Genomic DNA, 25,349 nt, shown 5'->3' on the forward strand with positions numbered 1-25,349 from the left:
AAATTAGGCATTTTGGTTTGAAGTTTTACTTTATGCCAACATTGATAAGCAGCTGTCCAAATCAATTTTTGTCATTAAACGATATACTACAGGTACGAAAGCTTGAAAACTGCTTCCTGACATCCTTAACATCTTTATCTTCAGTAAATATATATAATCAACATTGAATACATTCGTGTTTTGAAAGATATCTAAAAAATACAGTTTGCAACGAGCGCTAATCAGGGTTGGCATGAAAAAGAGTTACAGTGATCCCTCGCTATATCGCGCTTCATCTTCCGCGGCTTCACAGACTTTTTTACAGTACATTGTGCTCTGAATCCCGATTGGCTTAGGAGCTTTACTGTTGTCTAGAATTACAATATTGGGGTTGTACTGCATTGTTTTTTCACTTGTCAACAGGTTTCGTTTCTGTACATTCTACCAAATTTACGTTTGCAAATTTTCTTTGTGACAAAACCCACAACGTCGAAGAAACTTTCTGCGCCGACAAAGAGGCCTCTGGACGGGCCAAAAAAGCTGAGGAAGATGCTAACTGTTGCAGAATAAGTTACACTTCTGGACATGCTAAAGGAAGGTAAAAGCTATGCAGCCAAAGGACGCCATTATGGAATTGATGAATATTTGAATAACTGAATGTTTCAAACAATTCGAATCTTTGAATAATTTTAATATTTCTATGTTAATATTATTGTTTTTAAACAACTTTTGGGCCTTCAAACAGGTTTTGATTTTTGGTTTCCTTTTGTAGCACAGTATTACATTGTAAAATAATAAAAAAATAAGCTGACTACTTCACAGATTTCACTCATCACAGATTATTTATGGAACGCAACTCCCGCAATAAATGAGGGATCACTGTACCATAAAATTCCAGTGCGTAACGCCGACTCGGTGTATAAGTCAAGGTCTAAACTTTGATTTTAAAATTCTGGTTTTGAGATGTACCTGTGGTACAAGTCGACCTCCCCTTCTCTGGCTCAAACTGCTTGATCGGAATATTCAAGTCAGCATCAGAGGCGATATATAGCTAAGGATTCAATAATCAACTACATAATCTACACACTTTGTTAGACAGCGTTATTTTCAAGAATTCATATTAGCTATCCAGTTTGGTCAGTTAAAAATTTCAGTGATTTCAGTGACATTTTTTAAACAATTATATATCGTTAAACAAACAAGATGTTCAGCCAAACACGAAAAATGATGAAATATGATGCAGCTATACGAGTTAAAAGCTGTTCAAGCAGCCACAGACAGTGAATAACCTATTCTGTCGGTGAAACCTTGGTCAGAGATTGGAGAAAAGCGGAAAGCACTATTAAACAATTACCCTCAACAAAATGTGCAAACTTTGGCCACATTTTGCAACAAAATGTGCAAAATCAAGAAAGATGGCCAATGTTAGAGAATGAAATAGCGACATGGGTGTTGTCTGAACGTCAAAGTGGAGGAACGGTAACAAGAGCGCTTATCCGACTAAAGGCTTTCGTCGATTCTAATCTTCAAACATCCTGGCAATCAGATCACCTCCAACATTAAAAACAATTGCAAATGATAGAAAAATACCGATACTCTCTGATAAAATCTACTAAAATTTGGTGTAAGTTCATCTTTAATTTTTTACTTATGAACATGTGAAAGACTTATGAACACGTACATGTGAAAGATTTATGAACACGTACATGTGAAAGATTTATGAACATGTGAAAGACTTATGAACATGTACATGTGAAAGACTTATGAACACGTACATGTGAAAGACTTATGAACACGTACATGTGAAAGACTTATGAACAAGTACATGTGAAAGACTTATGAACACGTACATGTGAAAGACTTATGAACACGTACATGTGAAAGACTTATGAACAAGTACATGTGAAAGACTTATGAACACGTACATGTGAAAGACTTATGAACATGTACATGTGAAAGACTTATGAACACGTACATGTGAAAGACTTATGAACACGTACATGTGAAAGACTTATGAACATGTACATGTGGAAGACTTATGAACATGTACATGTGAAAGATTGGAAGACTTTGCTGTTTTCATTTTTAGTGCTGATAAAACTAAAGGATTTTGCATTTCTGTAATATGATGTTTGATAAAAACAAAAGTTCGGCTAATGTTAAATATTGCCAATTTACAAGCTACAGTGATAACGTATTGCTCATTTGATAAGCAGTGGCGAGTCATGGACCTGAATTAATTACCTAGCAATATATAACCCAAAAACTAAGAGGAATGGTAAAGTGCCTATAATTATACTAGAGTTGGAAAAAATTAGGACATGTATAGCAAAAAACAAGAAATGCGGATGTGTTTTGGTTGAATTAACTTTTTCGATGTTTAAAACGTTTTGAACAAATCTGATTATTTCATTCATGTTTGCTCATGTATATCATCTGTGATTCCTGGTGAACCCACTTTTCGATATCGTTCACTTGCATGCTTTAATTTGACAAATTCTTACATCTCTTGCAATCAATATATATATATATATATATATATATATATATATATATATATATATATAAATCTCAGCTTGTGTGTCTGTCTGTTCTTCGGTATGTCCAGATATAGCTATTACAATCTTGGAATTCAAAGCCCGCATCATGCTGCATTTGAACTCACAAAGATCACAACCGCAAGTTTCGAACCCTGCATTTAGTCACCAAGCTACACTCTTCTTACGATTCATAGTCCTTATCATCCAATGTATACCCTTTTCTTGATTGCCCAAGCTAAATGACGTATTCATTGAAATTCTATGTCCTCGCTGTACTATTGAAAATTTGTTTTCCGCAAAACGATATCAACAATAATTTCCCTCAAAGTTAAAATTTGGCAATTGTATCTCAGTGCAGCGTCATCCGTTACGGTAAAAACGGGTTCAAAAACAGAAAAGTGATAAGATTTTGGTTAAAAGTTGACTAAAATGCATACTAAAACTTCCTTCCAGTATGTTTTTAGTAAGCTAAATTCATGAGTTAGATTCAGCGTTTATGTTACACGCATAGACCTATTAACTATACGTTAATATATTAGTAATATAATTAGTTAACATTAAGTATAGTTAAAAGGTCTATGGTTACACGTCTGTCTTGAAGGTAAGAACACTGCACACGATACAATGTAATGTTACATTTTCTTGCAGATCATACCTGGAAAACGCACTAAAGTTATTGCAGGTAACTATAATTACTAAGGTTAATATATTGTTTCGTTACTATTTTTAATGATTTTTAACAGGCAGTGATTGCATTAGATAATCACTTTGGGTTTCTATAATACTCTATAAGTCTATACAATATTTTCGTTTTATGATGCCAACTATGAAACGAACTAAAATCATTTAATCGTATACCAAACAATTTGCAATTGTAAACGTTAGCAAAACAGACTATATTTAGCCATTACTTGCTAATGATATCACATTTGCATTTAAACACCTTTTGCAGTTTTATTTTTCCTTTAATTTATTTCAACAAAATAAATTAGAGGAAAAATAGTTAACACTTCTTTCATGATATGAAATTTAAGAGTTAAAATGGTAAATGTTGTATACAGTCAAACATGGATAACTCAAACTTCACGAGACCGAGCGAAAGTGTTCGAGTTATCAGAGCGTTCAAGTTATCACAGCACTGTCACAAGTAATTGTTTATTAGTAGATACATGTACACATACAAACTATAATATAAAGCAAAAGCATAGATGGCTTGTTTCAAATTAAATGCTTTTAATGTGAAGTTTAAAAATTTTTTATCAAAAAGTATAGAGATTTTTCTATCATTTGAGATTGGTTGGTTGTTTGAGGTGATGTTATTGCCAGGACGTTTTGTTAGATTAAAATTGGCAAAACTTGATTGCTGTTGAAATGCTCAGTAGAAAAGACATCTTTTTCTTTTGAGAATTTTAACCAAGATCAATTTTGCTGATTTTTCTTGAAGTTTATGCAAAGGCTACCTCACTTTTCCTTGCTTTCGAAGGACCATCGCTAAGCGGATGTTTAGTAAAAATCAAATTTCATCAAACCTTTAGAAAAGTTGTTGACAAAAATATTTTGCAGATGATGGTAATAACGATGCCTATGAACTACGAAAAGTTGAAGTTTACCTCTATGGCTTGGAATAAAGTCATTTTCTAAAGCGATAACAACCGTTTCGGTAGCCGTTGGGCAAAAAACTGTTTGAGTTAACAAAGTTGAGGTCAAGTTATCTAAAGCAATTTATCATTACGTGGGAACGGACCACAAATCTGTTCGAGTTAACCATGTGTTCGAGCTATCCGAGGGCGAGTTATCTATGTTTGACTGTGTATGTTGAAAAAAAAAAAATTTTTTGTTTAAAGGTTGTTTTATTACCCGGCCAATGCCGGGCTTTCACATGTAAGTTTGGAAACTACATGTAAGTTAATGGAGTAGAGCTACTATGAATGAGAGCCAAAGATATAAAAAAGGCGATATGAACTATTTAAGCAACTTCCTTCGAATAATCAATGCTTTTGATCATCCAGAATACTAGCTTGAAATACTAGCTTGTCAGTTTTTCGGTACAAATTTGTTACACACATCAAAGCAAGACTATTTGTAGAGAAACGCTGATGTTTTGAAAATCTAGTGTATGTGAAAATTGAAAAATTCAAAATCAGGATTTTTATCATGAAAACATCATGGTTTAAATCAACGATTTTAATACTTGGTTTTTGAATCATTGGTGTTGCGCCCATTCTGAGTTATACTAGTGATAATATTTGTTGATGAGATGAATATATTTGAAACAACGTTTCCCAAATAACGCATCGGCCATAGCGTAAAGTTCTTTTCATGAGTCAAGTAGACGGACGACTATATAAACATAACGACAAGAGTTCACGCTGTCAATGACTTGAGTTACTGCTCATATGTAAGAGCTGCAAACAATTATAAATCGTTTTCCAAGGAAGTTGCTCATTGTTAAGTAAAGCTGTCTACACTAACAATTTTCGCAAAATTTTGTAGCAGCTGTGCGACAGCTGGCAAATTGTAACACTTATTTTCACCTAAAGCTTTTTAAATAAAACCACACTTAAAACTATGGTATTATATAAAGAACACTTTCAGGTTTTGGCAGAATAACAAACTTGCATGTATATAAGTCCTAAGTCTTATCTACATACAAGTGTTTCAGATTTTGATGGCGCCCAGAAGCACTTTGTGGTAGTAACACAAATAGCTTATATCATCTTTTCAAAAATATTTATAGTTCTGGCAGCCGAGTATTGAACATCTTATGAATTTACAAAGTCTCTTTACAAATTTAATTGTTTTAAAAATACTGGCAAGTTTCTGGTTTTCTTTCAACGTAGAAGTCAAAACGCAGCCTGGCACCCATTCAATGCCCTTTACATAATGCAGTGAGTTGCCTTTTACCAAAAGGGTCTTTTCGGGGACTTGTTCATTTTAATGCACTTTAATAATGTGCTTGTAAAACCAAACATATTTATAAAAACCTATATAACAATATCTACAAAAACAATATCGTTAAACAAAATACTCTTATCAGCGTTTCATCATTAATATGAAGTGTCATTGGCATATTATTTCAATAGCATGCTGCTTATGTTGTGACGTGAACCAATAAAGTTCACCTGATAAAAACTAATCAATCTTTCGTTCGTTTCTTGGGCCTAACTGTTTGCGAGTTAAACTTTGTGTTTCATATGTACATGTATTACCAGTTTATTCATATTGTTGACAGGCCTGCCAACTCTCATGCATAGGGCGTGAGACTCATGCAATCACATCCAAGAAAAAATTAAAATGCGTGAGATTTGCCCCAATTTCCACAATATTATATATACTATCATTGATACATCAATTGCCCTAAAACCAAATCTCAAGCATTGCCCCACTCTTAGGTTGGCAGGCCTGATTGTTGAGTTCATGTCATTTCTGTTTGTAGTTGTCGAGTGGACCTTACATTAAACAACTGAACTCAAACTGTCATGCTAATTATGGCTCGCTAACACAATACGAACAACATCGCACATGCTACAAAACTACAACAACAAACATTAACCTCGCGTTGCCTGATATTGATTTGAATAATTTACGAGGTAGTAATCCTGAGACTAGTATTTATCATGACTAGCAAATTTTTCTTATGACAACGTTATAGATTAAATGATGTATTGGATTGATCTCTATGCTTTTGTAAACTTAGTTTAGAATATCAAGAAATGTAATAGTGGTTAGCCAATTCCTACGTTGCTTCTAGGTTCTAAGTAAAGTTTTAGATATTATTGTACGGTGAACTTACCAAAGTCAAAACTGCTCATTGTAACGGTACAATATACAAAGGTTACCAAATATTTTATTATGAGTATCTCAAATCTATTTGTATGCTTGATCAGAACATCGTTTCCATATTATTTCCGTTTCGAGAGATTCGGTCTACATCGTACCACGTTGCTTTCAACGAGTTTTGTTAGTAGTGATATTTCGATAGCCAATCAAATTTGCAAAATTGCGGATGGTACCATTTTCAGTCACGTGGGCAAACTAAACGTTTTGCGTCTATGAAATTAACTCTACTACAATGTCGTAATTCCTTGCAATAAGAGACGGATTTCTCTTACTAAGTCACGTGGGATTACAAATCAAATTGATTAATGCTGTTGTAGCCTGTGTTTCGTGATTATTTGAAAATAAGTTTGTTTGTATTAGCATGACACAATACGGTTTTTGATATTGAAACTATTGCGTCGCACAGGCTAATAATAAATGAATAGGCGAAGTTGATGTTGACTCACCTGGAGCAATTCCCAGTCACGAGTCTTAGAACATTCTAGTCTACTTGAGAAAGTATTCGATAGGTATATAAGCTTTGAATGTCGATTTTCAGATTATTGCACAAATAGAAGTTTACAGTGTTTCGATATCTGCATACTGAAAAGACATAATGGACTCGAGCAACTCCGTCACAGTGAAGACATTTCTGGAAAAACCCGGACAAGGCAGCAACAATGCTGAAATCCGAAGATTTGTTCTTGATGAAGATGTTTCTACTAGCTTTGAGTATCTGATGAGCAAGATTGCAACGATCTACCCATCACTAGCTCAGCAAAGTTTTTGCGTTTTCTGGAAAGGTAATTACATATTTGGTTAACTATAGCCGATGTGAAGCACATGTTATTCTACTTGTTCGCATCAATATTTTGCATGCTATCAACGTTATAGTTTTCGTTGCATTGCAGATGAGGAGAACGACATGGTGGCTATTGGGTCAGATGAGGAACTGATTCAAGCAATGATGTATGGTCGTCCGAATGGACTACTGAAGCTGTATCTCAACGAATCGGCTTCTTCTGGAAACTTTCGCACAACTCGTAGGTTTCCTCTTTATGGCTGCCTATAAATTTTACAGCAAACTATTGGTTTTGTGTCAGTGACTTTTGTTGTTATCATTCTCGAGATGTGAAAGCTTGTAGTTTACCTTAAGACATCTGCCCAAATATTTCTCTTTGAAGTTTACACTTCTACTGTTCATTGCAATTGTGGAAATTGATGAACGCGCATAGTTGAATGTATAACAAAGACGTTTGTACTAATGAACAAGTTTCAGAGATAATGTGTCTAAATTGTTTGAAGCTGGTTCTGCTGGACACCCAATACACCCAGGAGTGATTTGTGATGGCTGTGATGGTTCCATTAGAGGTCTCAGGTTCAAGTGTCTTGTCTGCGCTGACTATGATCTTTGCCAGGACTGTTGTGACAAAGGTAACATGAGATTCTTATTAAACTTAATAAAAGTAATTTAGCTGATCATATATATGTTAAGGATTTCAATTTCTAAAGTTTACAGTTTTACTACCCGCTCCGGTTCAACCATAGTGAGATGGCCCCTGCTAATCGTGTCCTTCAGTGAGAGGTCAGCCTATTGACCATGCAGTGAGGACCAGTCCTTAGTTTTGATAGCGTGCTTTTTAAGTTTATGTAGCCTCCAGTACTTATAAACTGGTTGATTTGAGACGTGGTTGTGTTGTCAAGCAACCATGGTCATTCTACTGTTTAAAAACATGTGGCCCATGTAATTATATTAGGCATGACTGTGTAAAATTGAATGTAGCTGTAGCCTTTCCTTGCCGAGAGATTAAAAAGATGTTATCATGACTAGCAACGCTTAACAAAATATTATGCAATGTAGTCATTGTTTAACCCTGCGCTAATATCGATATAGTCATTTGATAAGGAGTTAGCTTGTAATGACTCATAAAATAACCAAATGGTTTGGACTGTTCCATGTAATCCAATACATCACAATTGCTATTCACATGAATGATTCTCTTAGTTTGTATCCCTGGATAATCTATGGACATGATATGAACCTGTGTGCTTGTAGGTCTACACAACCATCATTACATGCTTCGCTTAGCCAATCCTGCTGCTGAGTGGACTGGCTGTGGCAGAAGGGAAGGAAACCCTTTTCGTTTTGGAGGAGCGGGTGGCCGATGGTGGCCTGGTGCCAACCAGTGGGGAGGCCCGCAAGCAATGAGGCGCTTCTGGAGAAACTTAATGAAGAACCCGGGTGAAGCGAAACCAGATGCCAATGAACAGCCGACTAAGGATGCTTCAAGCAGTGCTTGCGGTGCTGCTGCCAATGGTGAGGATGCGCATGAATCCGGTAAATCTGCTAAACATGAGGAGAGAGATTACTTGCAGCATGTCGGTGAGCAGGTATCTGCCTTCCTCGAACCTTTCGGAGTAGATGTGGATGTTGACGTGGAAGAGAGACCAGTAGGATGGGGACAGAGGGGCTGTGGCAGAGGTAGAGGACAAGGTGAGTGTTAGATTGACATAGACATCTGATTGATGCATATGAAAAGCTGTTGAGTTTGTCGTATAGATAAAAGTATTAAATTCTATTAGATAGATAGTATTTTACAAACATGCATTAACTGACAGTTTTATCAGCTTTTACATGTAGGTGTTTGGTGCTGGTAGGCGAATACGTTATATACAATACAGTCTTGTCAGGCAATTGGTAGATCATAAAGGAATTTGCCTGTTCATTAACCACGTAAAATAGCACTGCGGTATATTGATGTAAGATGCAGAAAGGTCACATGACACCTGATTGCACACAACTCACTGGCTTGCAGGCAGACGCCTAGGGGGCAGGGGACGACGGGGCAAGCATGGCAGGTGTCAATTTGATCAAAGTCCCTCATGCAGCAGAGATGGCAAATGCAAACCTTCTCCTGACTGCTACTCCGAGGGAGCCAGCTGCCCGTTCAAAGCGAGTGCCAATGAGTGCTCCGAGGAACGAAAGGATGTGTATACGGAGGACAGCGCAACACACGGAAGTGGTATGGATACTGACCAATCACAGGGAACTGGTGACGGAGCTAACGAATCACAGCTAAGTAATGGCCCAGGAGCTGCTGAGAAAGAAGCAGAATCAGACAGCGATAATATGGAAGGAGATGAAGAGACAGGTGGAGACGATGCCAGCTGGGTGAGAGTGGAGGCTAAGGTAAACTAAACAGTACTTAGGTCTGCTTCTGTCGCACTTCTATGACATGCCGCATCTATGTATGTATATGAATCTATGTATGTATATGAATCTATGTATGTATATGCATCTATGTATGTATATGCATCTATGTATGTATATGCATCTATGTATGTATATGCATCTATGTATGTATATGCATCTATGTATGTATATGCATCTATGTATATGCATCTATGTATGTATATGCATCTATGTATGTATATGCATCTATGTATATAAGTCTTAGTGTTTTTCTGTCATTCATCTGTTTAGTTATAGCGATAAAGTTGTCATGAAAACTCCCCGTCGTACTTGGTTTGAACCTGCGACATTCAAATCGCAAGGATACGCAATTGTTACGCACACTTAGAAGTGTTCGTAACAACGAGGCTAAGCCGTTTATATTCCCCTTGCTCTTGCCATATACTCTGTATCCTTTTTGCGATTACACACTCTAAATGTGCACTTTTTATTATTAATGTTACCTTTTGCATTTTACATTTGTACCAATATCGTTGTATTCAAAGTTTGGATGGATAGCTTCTCCTGGACCAGTGACCTTTTTTATACACACACTTGTATGCACTAATTGTTATTATTAGGTCAATATATGTATTCATGATTTTTATTTTGTTTTCTGAGTTTGTATTAATTTTTATCAGTATCAAGTATTTTTATTGTAATCATTGTAGTAGAACAGACTTTATCTAACCATTACTAATTATTTCACATTTAAACACCCTTAGTTGTTTCATTTTTTCTCTTAAATTATTTGAACTGCACGAAACACTTCTCATAATATGAAGTTTGAAAGTAGAATTGGAACTGCTGTTGTAATATAACAACAGTTACAATAAATGTTTTGTGCAAAGACTTATTACCCGGGCAACGCCGGGCATTCATCTAGTCCAACTTTTTCTCTCGCATTACTTTATTAAGAATGACTGATATCTTTATCCTGACTATTCTTGTAGCCAACAACATCTCTCAGCACAAGTGCTTCTACTTTCAAGCCAGAGGTTGTACCAGTTCTTAAACTGACACCTAGCTTTAGCTCAGGACCTGCATCTGAGCCTGTCCTGCCAACGGCCCCACGTGACCCGGCCCTTGAGCAGAGAGTAGCGGAAGCAGCAGAGCAGATGAGAGCCATGGGTTTCCATGATGATGGTAGGTAACCCTTATCTCCTTATATTATTTTCAAGCTTTTAAAAACATGTTCAGATAGATAAGTATAAATATATAGAGATATATAAATAATTAGAGATTGATATGGTTGTCTTAGGTGGATGGATGACTTCGATGCTGTATGAGTGCCAGGGTGACATTTCGAAGGTTATTGACTCTGTCCTGCGAACTGCCAACAACCACAAGATTGATTAAGGCTCTCCTTCATGGATCACACTGAACTCACGGAACTGAACTGGAACTAATGGAACTCGGATTTCATCTTTAATATAAATATTTATATACGTTTATCTATTTGAAATTTATATGTCATATTTCTTTATTTGCATTTCTTAATTCGCTTAGACAACACGGAGCAATGCTCTTCAAATGTGAGCATTTATTCATCTTATGCTGTCCTCTTTGTTGGTTTCCAACAATTTTGGTCTTTCTTTTATCTGGTAAACAGTTGGAGGTTTTATGGTTAATAATAAATATATTCTGCATTCATCAACTTTTGGTTTTATCGACATCATCAAAACGGCATGTTATATACTGTACTTCATAAAAATACCAACTAGGTAGACTATATGTGGAACCTAATTGATGAGTAACCAAGGAGTACCTGGGCCTAGTGTTCATCCTTGGAGCACCAACTGAAGCACCATAATGCAGTCCTAGTAGACATAAATGTCCATGGCAGTAAACAAGCTATAAATTACACATGCAATATCATAGACATCTGAATTTCTCGTTCCTATCAAGCATTCAATCCACAGCCTATTAACAAAGCTTCCACAGGCTCCAGATAGTCTCAATTGTTTACCTGACTACAGCATTTTAGTATCTCTTTCAGTAGTCATGGTTGTGGTAGGACAATTACCATAAATCTATTTTTGACATGGTTTTCACTTTCAAGTAGGATTCTATAAGCATGTTCAGTTTCCATTTGCTGCCAATCCTTATAAAATAGAAAGTTTTATAGGGCCGAGTACCATTTACTGGCACTAGCTCGGGTCTCATCTGCCTTTCACAGCCCATGGGTTATAAAGAAATAAGATATGTTTTATAAGATCACTTGAGCTGATTTGAGAGTCCAGTAAATGATATGTTTGTGATGATCTTTCCTTCCGCTGTTAATTGAGATATCGCTGCAGACTCCTATCTCCAGTGAGAGTGTTGAAAGCTTAACTCCTGGCATAATTAGCAATCTCTCTGTCATATCTAGCTAGTCGAGGTAACCTGTAGTGGGCTGTCTAATTTCAAAGATATAGTGTCAGCAACCGCCTGTGTAGCTGTTAGTTTTGAAATGTACATTATTTTATTCTCTCATATAGCAAGTTGTATCTGAAACCCACTACATGTTTTTGAAGTATTTGAGAACTTTATTCTCCAATGCAATAATAATGAAAAATAACAGAAACATTTAAAATGCATGTAGTAGGTTTCAGGTATGATTATAAGAAGAGGAGTTATCTCTCTTGAAACCAATGCTACATTTGACTATGTATAGCTAGTAAAAACTCCACACAAGCCAATGGAGCGGTTCATAGGCATGTCAAAGAACATATGGATACCGCTAACAATTATAAGCTTCGGTTGACACCATTTATCAACAAACATTAGACCTGCTCTGGCCTTGTCAGTATTGCTTGTACATGATATTAATGGTCAAGTGTGGAGTGTGAGAGATCATTATCATGGTGTTCAGCTATCAAACTAAGCTCTGCTGTTCCGACCATTGTTCACCTCGAAAGCTTTGATTGAGACTTCATTAGAAAGGCTATCCATAGAGCTATCTCATTATATCTTATTAAAAAGGCTATCCATAGAGCTGTCTCACTATACCTGATTAGAAATGCTATCCATAGAGCTGACTCACTATATCTGATCAGAAATGCTATTCAGAGCTGATTCACTATATCTGATCAAAAACGCTCTTCATAGAGCTGTCTCACTATATCTGATTAAAAAGGCTATCTATAGAGCTGACTCATTATATTTGATCAGAAATGCTATTCATAAAGCTGTCTCACTATATCTGATTATAAATGCCTGTAGAGTACCACAGAGCACCTTTAGCTGGTTGGCAACAAAACAAACATGTTACACGTATAATATTCAGCAGTACATTTAATGTGCTGTACATTTAGAATCACAATTTGCAGTAAGCTTGTCGTACATATGATAAAGTAAGTTGGGAATATCAACAAGAACGCCCATCACACTCTACATGTATATCGGACAGTGTTACAAAATGCCATTGTAGCAGTGTGAAAGTTGAAGGAACCCCTGATAAAAGATGACCATAGATATAATGAACCCATAGATATAATAAATAATAGGGTTTATTATATCTATGGAGATGAGTATAATTTTAGTGACATGCAGCTTAATATTTTAACAGCAACTAGTTTTACAATATTTATGTCTATATTCTTGCTTAGTAAAATCTCACTCGCATAAGCAACAGTAGTGTGTGCATACAAGTTCGAGATGTGTACACTATTAGCACCGAGAATATACTATCGCTACTAAAAATATGTCAGGCTATTTATATGGTTCAAATGGAACCAATTATCAATAAAGCTCGGGTATAAGTTTAATCTGATGCAAGTATACAAGATATTACCAAAGCCAACAACTAAGACAAGTATAAATAAGCTAGCATGAGCATAATGTGACATATCAAGATGTTTAGGTGAATGTTTAAGTTATATTTCTGGTCTAACTTGGCTCTAAACGCCATATCAAAACATTTAGGGACGTATTCAGGTAATATTTTTGGTCTAGCTTGACTCTCACTAACTTGTGGTCTAACTTGACTCTCGCTATCATATCGAGACATTCAGAGACGTATTCAGGTAATATTTTTGGTCTAGCTTGACTTTCACTAACTTGTGGTCTAACTTGACTCTCGCCATCATATCGAGACATTTAGGAATGTATTCATATAACATTTCTGGTCTAACTTGAATTACACTAGCATATCAGGATCTTTAAGTACTTGTTCAGTTTATATTTCATCTATACATTGTAATTAAATTTAAACATTATAGAGCCTTATAGACTGTTCGCTGCCAAATTATTAAAATGTTGGTCTCCATCATCCTGAAATCAGACCAAGCATGAAACTGACGACAAAGCTGAAGCTAAGTCTCTTGTTTCTTTCTATAAAGTCACCAAGCTGCAATAGAAATAATTTAATAAAATAAGATGACGCAATGGGCATAATGGTTACACATTTAAACATACAAATGATACATATGCAATGATACACATGATATATCTTGGTATACATTCCACCATACATATCACACACGTATCATATTAGCTATATGATATGCATTTATTATTTATATCCTACAAGTATGTATGTATACTTTATATGTACAAGTATTTATGATATGTGAAGCATAACTACCAGTAAATATATCATATGTACATTAAATATATATGCGATATACATGTAGGTACAGTAATTATTTTTACCATATACATGTATATACATGTACATGATATAAGTATATTTAAAGAATAGAGAAAGCATAATATTATTACGCTTTATTAGTTATCTTGAGGTGTTGACTGATGTTCTAAAAAAAGAATCAAGGAGATTGACCGACTAGAAGCTGAGATACAGCCAGCCAAACACAGGTCTACCTAATAAAGAATCAGAGGAAAACCCTTCGAAAATCCTGAGAACTGTGACGTATGAAATCGACTTAAGGGTCATGTGCTGGAGTTGCGCACCCTTACCGCCGTTACGTATAATGCTTGTTTTGGCTACGAGATGTGAAATGCTTCTTGCGATAGTAAATAATTTACAGACTAGCTCTGGTTTCTCAGGAAAATCAAGCAAACATTGTCTGGTAAAGGCATTTGCCCACAACCCCTCGCCATGATTTTTCAAAACAGAAGAGCAGATTTTGACTATTGTGCTTCAAATTTTAAATCGATCTCCACGGATATGCTCCGAAGATCCTCTGTTCAACGAACGGCGCGTGTATAGTCTATATGCGACATCCGCGATTTGCAGTTGGTTTAGAATAAGAAATGGGAATGTGACTTTTTGTTCATTCATCATTTTTCTACTGTGTATCTACTGCAGCATTCAGTTGAGTTTTATGATTATCGTCACTATTAACAGACTGTAAGTCCACTACAGCCATAATCTTATAAAGAATAATTTGACCGTACTGCTCTTGCTGTAAGAAAAGAAAACGATAACTTTTGATTTGATTTTTCTATTGATCTATTATCTTATCTATGATTATTTTTTATGATTAATATAATAATCATAATGCATATTATACAAAATAATAATATAACTGCGTATAGAATAAATGATGTAACTAAAATAATTTGTAGAAAATTCCAAATGATAACCGAGATTGATGATTGATTTAATTGATTCCATTTATTAGCTATAGTTAAAAAAATCTGAACAACGCTAAAGATGAGTCTGAATAGGGAAGCTAAGTGGGAGAACAACAAAACTGAGCTGAACTAGCAAGATAGCGAATTGTTGCGAAATAATAGATGCGTGTAATTATTTTATGCTAAAACTAATCTACACGTCAGAGGGACTGGTTCAGAATTCTCAGAGCAATGATTGTTAGGCCCAATTTGATTGTTCTATACTTCCAGGGATTAAACCAATTGAAACGCCGTGATTGTTATAGGAGAGCGTATTAGTTGGCTTAATTGACCAATGGCACACAAGTCGATTTCATACGTCATATATTGATGATTACCAAAACACTTATGTTTTTTGGTAGACCTGTGTTTGGCTGGCTATATCTCAGCTTCTGGTTGGTCAATCTCCTTTATTCTTTTTTTAGAACATCAGTCAACACCTCAAGATAAATAATAAAGCATAATAATATTATGCTTTCTCTATTCTTTAAGTTGGGGCTAGCATATTACATGTACACGTTGTGAATTTGTTTAATTGTTTTATAAGACAGTGCTTTGTGAGCTATATATGAGTACCGTATCTAGCAGATGTTTGAAATCAGGGCTAAGTTAGCCTGAGCTCTTACACGTATATAAAATTTTATTATAATTAGAGCTGGTAGTGGGAAGGGTTATGTTTTTTCCTCATAATCAATACAAGTATTTTTTGTTGGTTAGTACAGTATTATAGATTACCTCCAACATCGAGACCGTAGACTTCCTTGCTACTTAATAGTATGACAAAATTATGTTAGCAGGCATTGACAATTACAAAGTTTTTGCTCACAGAAACAATTTTGTTCGCAAACGCAAAAATTTTACACATGCAAGTCAAGCAACCATTTACAGTACTTCAAATTTAACCATAACAATGCCTATATGTTCAATATCTATATGCTCAATACCTGTACGCTCAATATCTATATGCTCAATACCTGTATGCTCAATACCTGTATGCTCAATACCTGTATGTTCAATACCTGTATGCTCAATACCTGTATGCTCAATACCTGTATGCTCAATACCTGTATGCTCAATACCTGTATGCTCAATACTTTTATGTTTAATATCTGTATGTTCAATACCTATATATGTTCAATACCTATGTATGTTCAATACCTATATATGTTCAATACCTATATGTTCAATACTTATATGTTCAATACTTATATGTTCAATACTTATATGTTCAATACTTATATGTTCAATACTTATATGTTCAATACTTATATGTTCAATACTTATATGTTCAATACTTATATGTTCAATACTTATATGTTCAATACTTATATGTTCAATACTTATATGTTCAATACTTATATGTTCAATACTTATATGTTCAATACTTATATGTAAGGTAGTTATACACTAAAGTCCTGTACTCCTTATGCCTATATGTTTAATACTATCTGATCTCTTGGTTGTGTCGCAAGAGTTGTACACCTGTAGGTCTTATTTCTGTTTGTTCAGTACACTTGAAATGTGTGTGCGTGCGTGTGTGTGTGCGGGTGTGTGTGTGCGGGTGTGTGCGTGCGTGTGTGTGTGTGCGTGTGTGTGTGCGTGCGTGTGTGCGCGTGTGTGTGCGTGCGGGTGGGTGTGTGTGTAATACCTGTATTCTCGATACTGATAATTCTTGCATCTGTAAACGGGAGGTAAAAGGTCGAGCACTCTGGTTAGAAAGATGTAGAGTCTGAAGTACTTACTGACAACTGATTGAATTGTGCAGGTAAATTAGATCGTCGAACATATCCTTTTGATAGAGAAAAACTTGCTCCTATGTCATTCAAATCAACCTTTGCGTATCCGTAGTAATCAGCCAGCTGTGCCATAAATATATTCAAACATTGATTCTCTTCATGCTAGTTGTGTGATTAATTTATTATTATACATAACAAATTCATAGAAGTAAATATTTTGTAATATCCAAATATTTCCTTGTTTTTGACATGGCTAATCTCTGATAGACGGTTGCTTTACCTATCTAAAAAACCATTAGAATTTTAATAGCTTATATACATGACTTTGAACGCTTTAATCATAAAGATTCTCTTTAGCGGCAAGAAAAATATTTTCGTTCACTGTTTTCACTGACAAATTGTCTGTAGGCAATTAAACAACAATCTATCGTACAAAGAGCTGATGCAATTTCATGCAATCAGACAATACAGAGAGATGCTTGCTCTTCATTAATATAAGTGAACTAAAAAAGGAAACAGCCCTCAATCTCATATTAGCAACCATTACTTGTGATTAAATTTACATATGAATTAAAATTTGCTACAAAAATCTGATGGTAGGCCTAAATTAATTTCTAGCATACAATATTTTAAGGGTTTTAAGGATCAAATAGTTTCATTAGTCAAAACAATAAAACTGAAAGCAAAAAGTTAACTTAAACCTTTTTAGTTTAAGTTGCAGTAAGTTAGGCTACCTTTACCACCAAATTTACCAATCTCTGAGCTGGCACTTTCTAAGGTAATGTAACACTGAAAAACTCTGTTTACTTATTGTCTCGTTAATAATTAAATTGTAATTTATTTTTTGCATATTTTAATACTCAGCACTTATTCCAATGCTATTACGAAATGATCATAATAGATTTTTTTCTAAAAAACAAATCAATCAAACTACTGTGTATTCCTATAAGAAGAATATTTAGTCTAATCTACAATGTTTGAGTGTACATGTACACGTACATGTACACGTTACATTACATGTACATCTAATGTAATGTAATCTACAATGATCATTGAGTGAAGTAACTCAGTTGAAGAGGGAAAGTTGACTGTAACTAGTACTTGCCTGCAGAGTTAAGAGCACTATGACTGCAGTGACTGCTACAGCCCGACCAATTTTCACAGTTAGATAACCGGTCAACCTACAAAGATGTTTTTCAACTCAAACAGTGAAGTTCAGCGACGGCTAATGATTATATAAAACTTTCATCAACTGATTTTTTTGCGTAGTTGTGTAAACTGACCAAAAGATTCAGCGTTTTAAAGTAATATTTTTAAAAGTTTTATTAAGAATATATGGATTTATATAGATGTCATCAAGCTACATGTATATGCAAAGAAGGGAAGAAACATTGATTCCCTAATCATCCTACTCAGGCCTACACCAACGACATCAGAATGACATTCAGATGTCCTTGCTGAATGACTGTATTGAAAAATACGGAAAGCTAATCTTCAAGAAAGGCTGACTGTGCATACAGATGGTCTGGAAATAACAAATAGTACCATCAAGGATATAGAAGACAAGTACTTGGGAATAATGCAAAGCAACATCAACTATGAAACTAAAATGTGTCACAAGGCTATGACAGAATACATGAAACGCATTCAGCAGGTCCTTCGAAGCCAGCTCAATACTGGGAATCAAGTCGTGGTAATAATTACCTGCGCACTGTCAGTAATAAGATACCCAGAAGGCAGAATAAAGTGGGGAAGCCATCAAGAAAACAGACATAACAACTTATAAGCTGGTGACCATGCATGGCACACTCTACCCATAATCTGATATTGCTAAGTTATATCTTAGTAGAAAAAAATGGGAGCAAAGTGCTCAAAAGTGTACAGCAGATAGTGAAAGAAGCGGAAGAGAACATGAAAACCTATGCAAATTTCATGGCTGCCATGGTGTCATGGTGTTATGGGTCCATGATGTCTACCATCTGACAAGTATTTGAGGTTGGCACCCTCCATCAGACATACATGTATATGTGGCTAAACAAATGCGATTTAATGGCCAATACAGAGTTACAAATCATGGCAGTTTGAGAGCAAGTGCTCCCAACTAGGCAACTCCAAGCACAGATCTATCACACTAGAAATGATCCTAGATGCAAACTGTGCAAGGTTGCACCATAGATTATCCAACACAATATCAGTGGACGCAAGCAGCCAGCTGGATTTGCACACACTGAGCGGCATAATCGTGTTGCAGGTATAGTGTACAGAAGTCTATGAGATGAGTATGGCCTCAATAAACCATCACACTAATGGGAGGCTCCAACAAAGGTCAATGAGAATGACCATGCAAGCTCTTCTGGGACTTCTACATTCAGACTGACAAGCATGTCCTAGCAAACCAACCTGATATAGTAATGGTGGACAAAGAGAGCAAGAGGGCTGCTGTAATAGATATAGCAGTACCTATTGAATACAACATAGCCAGCAAAGAAAAGAAAAAGGTGGAGAAATATCTCCCATTTGGAGAGGAGATTGAACAGCGTGGCATATAAGAACAACTATAATTGTAGCAGTCAATGGAGAATTGGTAGCAATAACACCTGCACATCTAATGTGGTTTGGTCAAATACAGGCAACAGTTAACAACACAAGTGAGTTGCAAAAAAGTATGTTATTGGGAACGGCTAAGATCGTGAGGAGAGTGCTCAAACTACCAGGTCGCTGGTAGAATACCCGAGCTTGAGTAGATATTACCTCTCATTTGGGTAAACTATGGTGAGAAAACATATTTTATATATGTATGATATATAAATATATGTATCTAGTTATAATATATTATATATAAATAATATATTTTAATATATAAAAATATATTACATATTTTACATACAACATAAAATACAAAATATATTATATACATAATATATATATTATATATAATATATATAAATATATATATATGTCGTTTCAAAGAAATCGCGTTTAAAAAAAAAACACTAAACTCTACAAGTTAAGGATATTAAAACTAGACGATTTTAACTAAAATATTTCGAGGCAGCTGCCAAAAGAAACTTTGTTCAAAAATCGTCTAGTTTTTTATACATATACATTAGCATATATACATGTACATGGTAAATTGGTGTATAATGTATGGAAAATTGGAAGTTCATTCTTTGACCACTCAAACACTTTTATCTCTGACATGATGAAAAAGATGTTTAGCAGACTATCAAAGTAAACTGCCATTAGTTTAAGTTGCTTTCTAAATAAATTTCTACATCTTAAATTAAAAAGCCTTTCACTGATCTCTTATCCTCTGCAGACATGGTTCAGTCTTATGAAGGAAAATTACTGGAGTTGATTAGTAACAGTGATCATAAAGTACGAAAGACAAGAGCTACACGCATCTTATGTGTTATCAAGTTCTACTGACCATCCACTTATACCTCCAAACAACATCTGGCCTTCCACAGAACGAGGAATGATAGCCTTGGCCCCTCTGAATATTGCTTCTTTAATGTGATGCAAAATAGAGTTAACTCCTGACGAGTCTTCATTTCCTAAAAAGCAATTGTACAAAGATAACCAATTTAGCTATTATACAATGATAAACAACTTGGTGATTGTACAATGATAAACAATTTATCAATTATAAGTACAATTTAGCTATTATACAAAGTTTGTATATTACAAAGTCTTTCTGATTTCAAAGCACAGTGTTATCACTGACTATGAAAGTTGACTGATAGATTGTTTGTTTACAGAACAGGAAGGCTTATTGAACCTCAGTGTTTATATGGTGTTTACCGTGTTTATATCATAATCCATGACAGACAAGTCGTCTTATTCAGGCAGTCCATCAAATATTAGACTTTATTTGCTTCATGATGAGTTAACTAGGCTTTGAATTAGTCATGCTTTGTAGAGTCGCTAAGATCGCTTTCAAGTTTCAAACAAATACCCTGGGAGGTGTACACTTGTCTCCTCAGGCATCCCTACTTGTACCCTTTGCGATAGGTATTCTGCGTGTTTCATTGGCGTGTCTCATCTACCCCCTACGTGTACCCTTGAGGGTAGATGTCCCTACACACGCCCTCGAGATTAAACGTCCCTACACGCACCTTCAAGGTGTAAGCGCTTCTACATGTTAGCTCAGCGGCAAGCATGAACAAATATAAAATTTGGTACACAGTATTCTATATGTATACACTAGCAGAATGCTCGACGTTGCACTGGTTATAAGAACAGCTTATAAGCAGTGGCAGGTAATGTAGTTGCCATTGGCTAATTTTCTTTACCAAATAAACTTGAGTAACTTAAGCTAGTAACTTAAACTATAATTAACTTACAAGCTAATAAATTAACTTACTATAATAAGAGCCCTGCTTATCTTGATGATATGTGTCATGATCTCTCATGCTATCTATCATGATCATCAAGCAAGCTAGTAGCAACCGATAGTACTTTTGCAAGCGTTTCAAGCATGCGTATTTTAATCGGTGTAAGGATTATGATCACAATTATTCCAATGTATAGCAATGTAGACACTTGGCCTAGTGGTTACCATGCTTGTTTGCAGACCTGGAGGTTTCGAGTTGAAATTCCGAGCGAAGCGGATTATTCGCTCCTCTAACTTGACCACTATAACTGGACACACAAATGGCAGACCAACAAATGACAAACCCTGAGATTATATACGTATATATTACTGTATGTTTATTAGCATAGTTATATAGTAATAGTATAGTTTACTAGTATAGTATACTTATATTACTAGTATTTGTTTAGTCTTATGCATGTCCATAAATAAGGAGAGTATCTTCTCTATGCCGCGTTCAATGATACGCAATCAATATGGTAGTTACACTATTGACGGCTGGCAAACATAGGCAATAAAGCAAATTTTTAGTTATCATAACCTGAAAACAATAAAATATTTAAAAACACCTCGGGGCCACGACTTTTGATAATGTATCGCCAGGCATACGTTGTCGACTGTCGATGAATACTAGCCAACTTGGTTGTCAAGTATCTTTGTGTGTCATTGTGAATCCCAATTTAGGAAACAAGTACAACATTTCTCCAAAAAAATTGTTAGATGTTCACACTGAAAATCGGAATAACTATTGAGTACCCCAAATGCGTACCACTGCATGTAGCGAGTTGTCTACCCATGTATATAAGGAATTGTCTACCCCTGAGTGTAAAGAATGTAAAAGCACCCTATCTCTTACTAGCTAAATGCCCTTCCTTGCACGGGTAATAAAAACCAGCTTATAAACATCACATTATCTATATTACCTTATCCACTACATTATCTTTACACTACATTACATTTTTATAAAGCGTGCAATGTTGAGCATTCTTCTAGTAATGCCATGAGCTCAGTCGGTTATCGTTACGTGTGACGCAACTTGTCACAACGAGTTGTAATATGCGCAACTCATTTTATGTCTATTTAACCAATGTAATGAAGATCTTCACAATTATTAATTTTTGTGACATTTGGACTCGTAACCTAGTTGGTAAGGGCTTCGCCTTCAAAACTGGAGGTGCTGCGTTCAAATCCAGCACTAAGTAAATTTTTTCGCTCAAAAAACTTTAGCTGTATAACAGGCAAATTCTGGGAGGGCTAAAATGTTGTTATTGGGTACATCCACAAATTTTCCAATAATCAATAGAGTGATTACAAAATTGATTTTTCATTACTAAAGGTTACGTAGAAAGGATAACTCTGAACTAGCGCTTGGCTTTGAGTTAAGCTGTGAGTTAGTGTTTCTTAGATATTTGCTGTCTAAAAGACTCAAATCGCATCTCCAATCTGCCTGACCATTCATTACATTCCTACTTTACCAGAAAGTCTACTTTATCTTATACCAGACACCAACACCTTACTAATCCATATTATGGAAGCATGTTATGCAAAACGAGCTTTTTCTTCCGGTATATATAATTTTAACGTACTATTCTTTAATTTTGTCTCATGGTCTAATTAGCTATGAATAGCATGGACCGGTGATATATAAAATTCATATGTAATATGTACATTTATGACTCTTTGTTAATGTGTACATGTATATTAGGTGCATTTACACATTAGATGTACATGTAAATTAAGTAAATGTACATCTAATGTGTACAGAGATGTACATATACATTAAGTACATGTACATCTCTGTACCCCCAGCCAACAATGTTTTTTGCTCCCATAATGTAGAGAATCAATAGCCACAGCCTCATGCAAAAAATCGTTTATAAAACCTTGAAATAAGTATTTCTCTTGCTCTACACAAGTCATCTGTCATTTCTATCACAATTTTATAAAAAGAAAAAATGACTTACCTCAAGGTTTATCATTAACTTTATGCATAACCTACTTTCAGACTGCTAGAGACCCCTATTCCAGCAGCTCTGCATGACAGTATACACACCTTACCAAATATAGTAGATACAGTAACTTCAATAACCACAAATAGAAACATATAGAGCGAATCAACAAGTACGTATATATCACATAAAGTAAACAACTTACTCCACTGAAACATTGTAGTTTAGGCCAGCAGCATACACAACTTCTAGTAACTTTTTTGGTCTAATTCTTGTATGATGTTTATATCATTGTTGGCTATAGACAGTGCGTCGTATGATTGTTGTAGTATTTTATAGTTAAAAAAGGCATTGCTGGAGTCGAGTGCGATAGATATGCACCTTCTTATCTCTGGTCGATGCCATTTCAAGCAAATTAAACGATGAGAAAAAAATAATAAAAATATACATAAAATAAAATAAATAATAGTAAATTGAAAATATGCATATTGAAAGAAAAAGCTTTTTTTGCTCTTTTTGTTCTATAATTTGGATTGGTAAGGCAGTAGTGTTACCTGTTAATAGAATAGAGTGGAATATAGGATATAGAATTAATGCGCATATACTTTCATTTTCTCATCCTTCTATATGGTTTCCTATATAATTTGGAATTATATTTTAATATAAATTATAATTATCATTAAATTATCAAATCCAACTAATTTTCTTCACTATCCATCTATCTGTTTAAGAAAACAGTTTGAGGCTGGAAAAGTATTGTGTTGAATGAGATTCAAACCCACAATCATCTGCTTCACCACTCAGTGCCAATCAATCACCTCATAGGATATAGAATTAGTGTGCACATACTTACAATTCATTGGCACACCTGATGATCATTCACTACATTATAGGGTACTAGTTCTATTTAATCTTACATGTACATAGAGAATGACTTACACATCAAAACTAAAATTGCTAGACATGATAAAATACAAGTCTGGTATGAGATGTAGAGAGTTTTTTAGAGAAGCAGGAATGGAATGGATACATGATCTATTTGATCAGTTTGATGGGTTATAGACTAAAACATGGTTGTCATTCTGTTTCAATTGCAGCCCATTGGCTGCCAAAAAAGCCTAAAGCATAGCAATGTACTATTATTAATATGAAGTGAAACTTGAACAGATTTTTGGAACAGAAATTTAACCGGCAGAGTTCACTTGCACCACAAACTTATGTGATACGAGGCTCTAGCTTTGACATTATGAGATGTAAAACTAAATGGCAAGGTCTACTGGTATCATAAATATCAAGTTGTCATACGGCAGTAGTGTAGCCTGTCGAGACATCTGTGTTTGCCAGGGCCGAAGAGCTACTCTGGGCTGACAAGCAGATCATGTTTCATAGGAAGCTAATAATAGTAGAGCGATGGTTGTGCGACGCCTTATGTCAAGGTTGTATCTTAAATAAGAAAAGAAGAAAGAAAGAAGAAAGGTCAACAAGAAAACAAACCATGGACTATCAGAAGAAAAATCTGCTACTTTGTACTTATGACGTTATTCGTTATGCACATTACACTAGTTAATCAACAGCCGATGTTACTACTACATACAAAAGCAAAGCCGACAGCGTTGGTCGCTAAGGCCGTTTCCGGGGCACAAAGATGTCGCGTGGCACAGACATTTCGTTTCCAAACAGCGACACTGAATAATCACAGAAAAAGAGCTATGCGACTGTTTCCATGATGGCATTGCGGCACCATTTGCGCCGTACACATAACTATATACTATAATCAAAGTATATAAACCCAGCGGGTGTAAGTACGGAATTCTAAATCATCCATCGTCTGCAGCTAAGAATCGTCTGACCTAGTTATACCTGCTGCTGCGCCGTACTTAGTTATTGAACTAAAAATCTGCTCCTTGCTGTCCAGTCAGGCAGCGAGCAAGTGTTTTTAAAGTACACCTCACCCTGGTCTATAAGTTAAGCTGAAGGAATTACAATAATAGCTGCGTGAGTTTGCACCCATGAAACAATTATAACACAAAACAATAATAACAAATGTTAGTGTTCAATTGTAACACGCTTAGATGTGACTCACTGACACTTTACAATTAAACTGAATGGGCACAAATATTGAGCTTGGCGTCGCCTGTGTACACAAACACTCGCAAT

General features: G+C 35.4%; 2 protein-coding genes across 2 annotated transcripts in view; one reads left to right on the forward strand and one right to left on the reverse strand.

Moving 5' to 3' along the window:
• LOC137401443 (sterol regulatory element-binding protein 1-like) overlaps positions 1-6,472 on the reverse strand; it is a 30,920-nt gene extending 24,448 nt beyond the window's left edge. The window contains exon 1 of the mRNA XM_068087783.1: positions 6,313-6,472. Coding sequence (XP_067943884.1) covers positions 6,313-6,331 — 19 coding nt within the window. The 5' untranslated portion in view covers positions 6,332-6,472. The remainder of the gene's footprint in view (positions 1-6,312) is intronic.
• A 309-nt stretch (positions 6,473-6,781) lies between these two features.
• On the forward strand, positions 6,782-11,227 carry LOC137401438 (sequestosome-1-like). Its single transcript, XM_068087779.1, has 7 exons — positions 6,782-7,141; positions 7,250-7,381; positions 7,644-7,772; positions 8,395-8,832; positions 9,155-9,528; positions 10,524-10,716; positions 10,832-11,227. Exons 1-7 carry the CDS (start codon positions 6,955-6,957, stop codon positions 10,927-10,929), a joined length of 1,551 nt encoding a protein of 516 aa, XP_067943880.1. The 5' UTR covers positions 6,782-6,954; the 3' UTR covers positions 10,930-11,227.
• The last annotated feature ends 14,122 nt before the right edge of the window (positions 11,228-25,349 follow it).

The sequence above is a fragment of the Watersipora subatra genome, chromosome 8 (assembly GCF_963576615.1).
Source record: "Watersipora subatra chromosome 8, tzWatSuba1.1, whole genome shotgun sequence".
Classification (NCBI taxonomy): domain Eukaryota; kingdom Metazoa; phylum Bryozoa; class Gymnolaemata; order Cheilostomatida; family Watersiporidae; genus Watersipora; species Watersipora subatra.